The following is a 1,614-nucleotide window of genomic DNA, read 5'->3' on the forward strand; positions in this document are numbered from 1 at the left end:
AAAAAAAAAAAGAGGAAGTTTGGGTATATGATCACCATTCAAAACTTAACAATTTTTCAGCACACTAAAAATAACCAACCGGAAGATGTAATGGAAAAAGACCCCATTCACTTTAGCAGCAGAAACTATGAAGTCCTTAGAAATAAATCCACTCTTGTTTAATACCTATATGAAGAACACATTAAAATGTTACCAGATGACATATAGAACTCCTCTTGGAAATGTGCATCATATCACTGGGTGGGCAGATTTACAGTTTTTAAACCTGCCAAGTTTCCCCTAGAAAATTCAGTGCAATCCCTGTTTTTTTTAAAAAACTTTTCATGAATCTTCAAAATTTTATTCTAAGTGTGCACAGTGTTTTTGGCAGCATATTAGTTATTGTGATAGTCTGTTTCTGTTACTGACAGCAAAATACCTGGAACTGGGTAGTTTATAAAGAATATTTATTGCTGCCAGTTTGGGATGCTGGGTAGTCCAAAATCCAGGGTACACATCTAGTGAGCATCTTCCTTGGTGGTGGCTTCAGCGACACTGGGTGTCACATTACTAGATGGTGGAATCAGAGAGACTCTCACGTGCTCTCCTTTTAAAGCCCTCGGAACCATGGCCATGAACTATGGCATGACCCTTACAATCCAGTCACCTCCCCAAGACCCCACCTTCCAATCATCACAATAGGATTTCCTACCCTCTCAACACTGTCACAGTGAAGGCCAAGTTACCAATACCTGGAATTTTGGGGGACACAATTTAAGCTTCAGTGAGTTTGGGGGGGACAGTCAGTCCACAGCAGTTATCCATTGATGCATAACACATTTACCTAAAACTTCGCTGCTTAAAACAGTAACAAGAATTTTTGTCCCCAGTTCTGAAAGTCAGGAATATGGGAGCTGCTAAGCTGGGTGTCTTTGGCTTGGGATCTCTCAGGAGATTATGGTCAAGATGTCAGTCAGAGCTACCATCATTGGAAAGCCTGGGTAAGGCTGGAGAGTGCATGCATGGTGGCTCCCTCACCTGGCTGGCAAGTCAGTGCTAGCTGCTGGCAGGAGGCCTCAGCTCCTCACGGCAGCCTCTCTCCAGGGTAGCTTGAGTGTCCTCACAATGTGGTAGCCAGCTTCCCCAGAGCGAGTGGCTGGAGAGGGCGACGTGGGAGCTGCAGAAGAGCCTTGGAAGGCATGCCCTGTCATTTGCACTGCACTCTGGTTACACTTAACGTGGGTGAGGGTGACACGAGGACATTGCATTAGTCTGTTTTCTGTTGCTGATAATGGAACACTTTCACCCAGGTGATTTATGAGAAAATGAGATTTATTTCTTACAGTTTTGGAGGCTGGAAGTCCAGGGTTTCGGGGGTGCATCTGGTGAGGGCCTTGTTTGGGTCTGGGCTCTCTCTGCAGGGTCCCACAGCGACGTGGGTGTCACACGTTGAGGGCTGAGCAAGAGTGTGTGTCAACGTGGTTCTTCTCCTTATGAAGCCCCTGGTCTGCTCTCTGATAACCCACTGATCCATCCACAAGGGCCCAGTCCTCACAATCCAGTCATCTGTTAAAGGCCCACCTTTCTTTTCTTTTTTTCTTTTTCTTTTTTTCTTTTTCTTTTTTTTTTTTTTTT

General features: G+C 44.7%; 1 protein-coding gene across 1 annotated transcript in view; it reads left to right on the plus strand.

The window, feature by feature from the left end:
- Window positions 1-1,614, plus strand: part of TEX22 (testis expressed 22) — a 15,771-nt gene that overhangs the window by 3,767 nt on the left and 10,390 nt on the right. The window contains exon 2 of the mRNA XM_008574280.1: window positions 1,401-1,436. Within this exon, the coding sequence (XP_008572502.1) occupies window positions 1,401-1,436 (36 nt within the window). The remainder of the gene's footprint in view (window positions 1-1,400; window positions 1,437-1,614) is intronic.

Source organism: Galeopterus variegatus, unplaced genomic scaffold, assembly GCF_000696425.1.
Source record: "Galeopterus variegatus unplaced genomic scaffold, G_variegatus-3.0.2 Scaffold1026, whole genome shotgun sequence".
Lineage (NCBI taxonomy): Eukaryota > Metazoa > Chordata > Mammalia > Dermoptera > Cynocephalidae > Galeopterus > Galeopterus variegatus.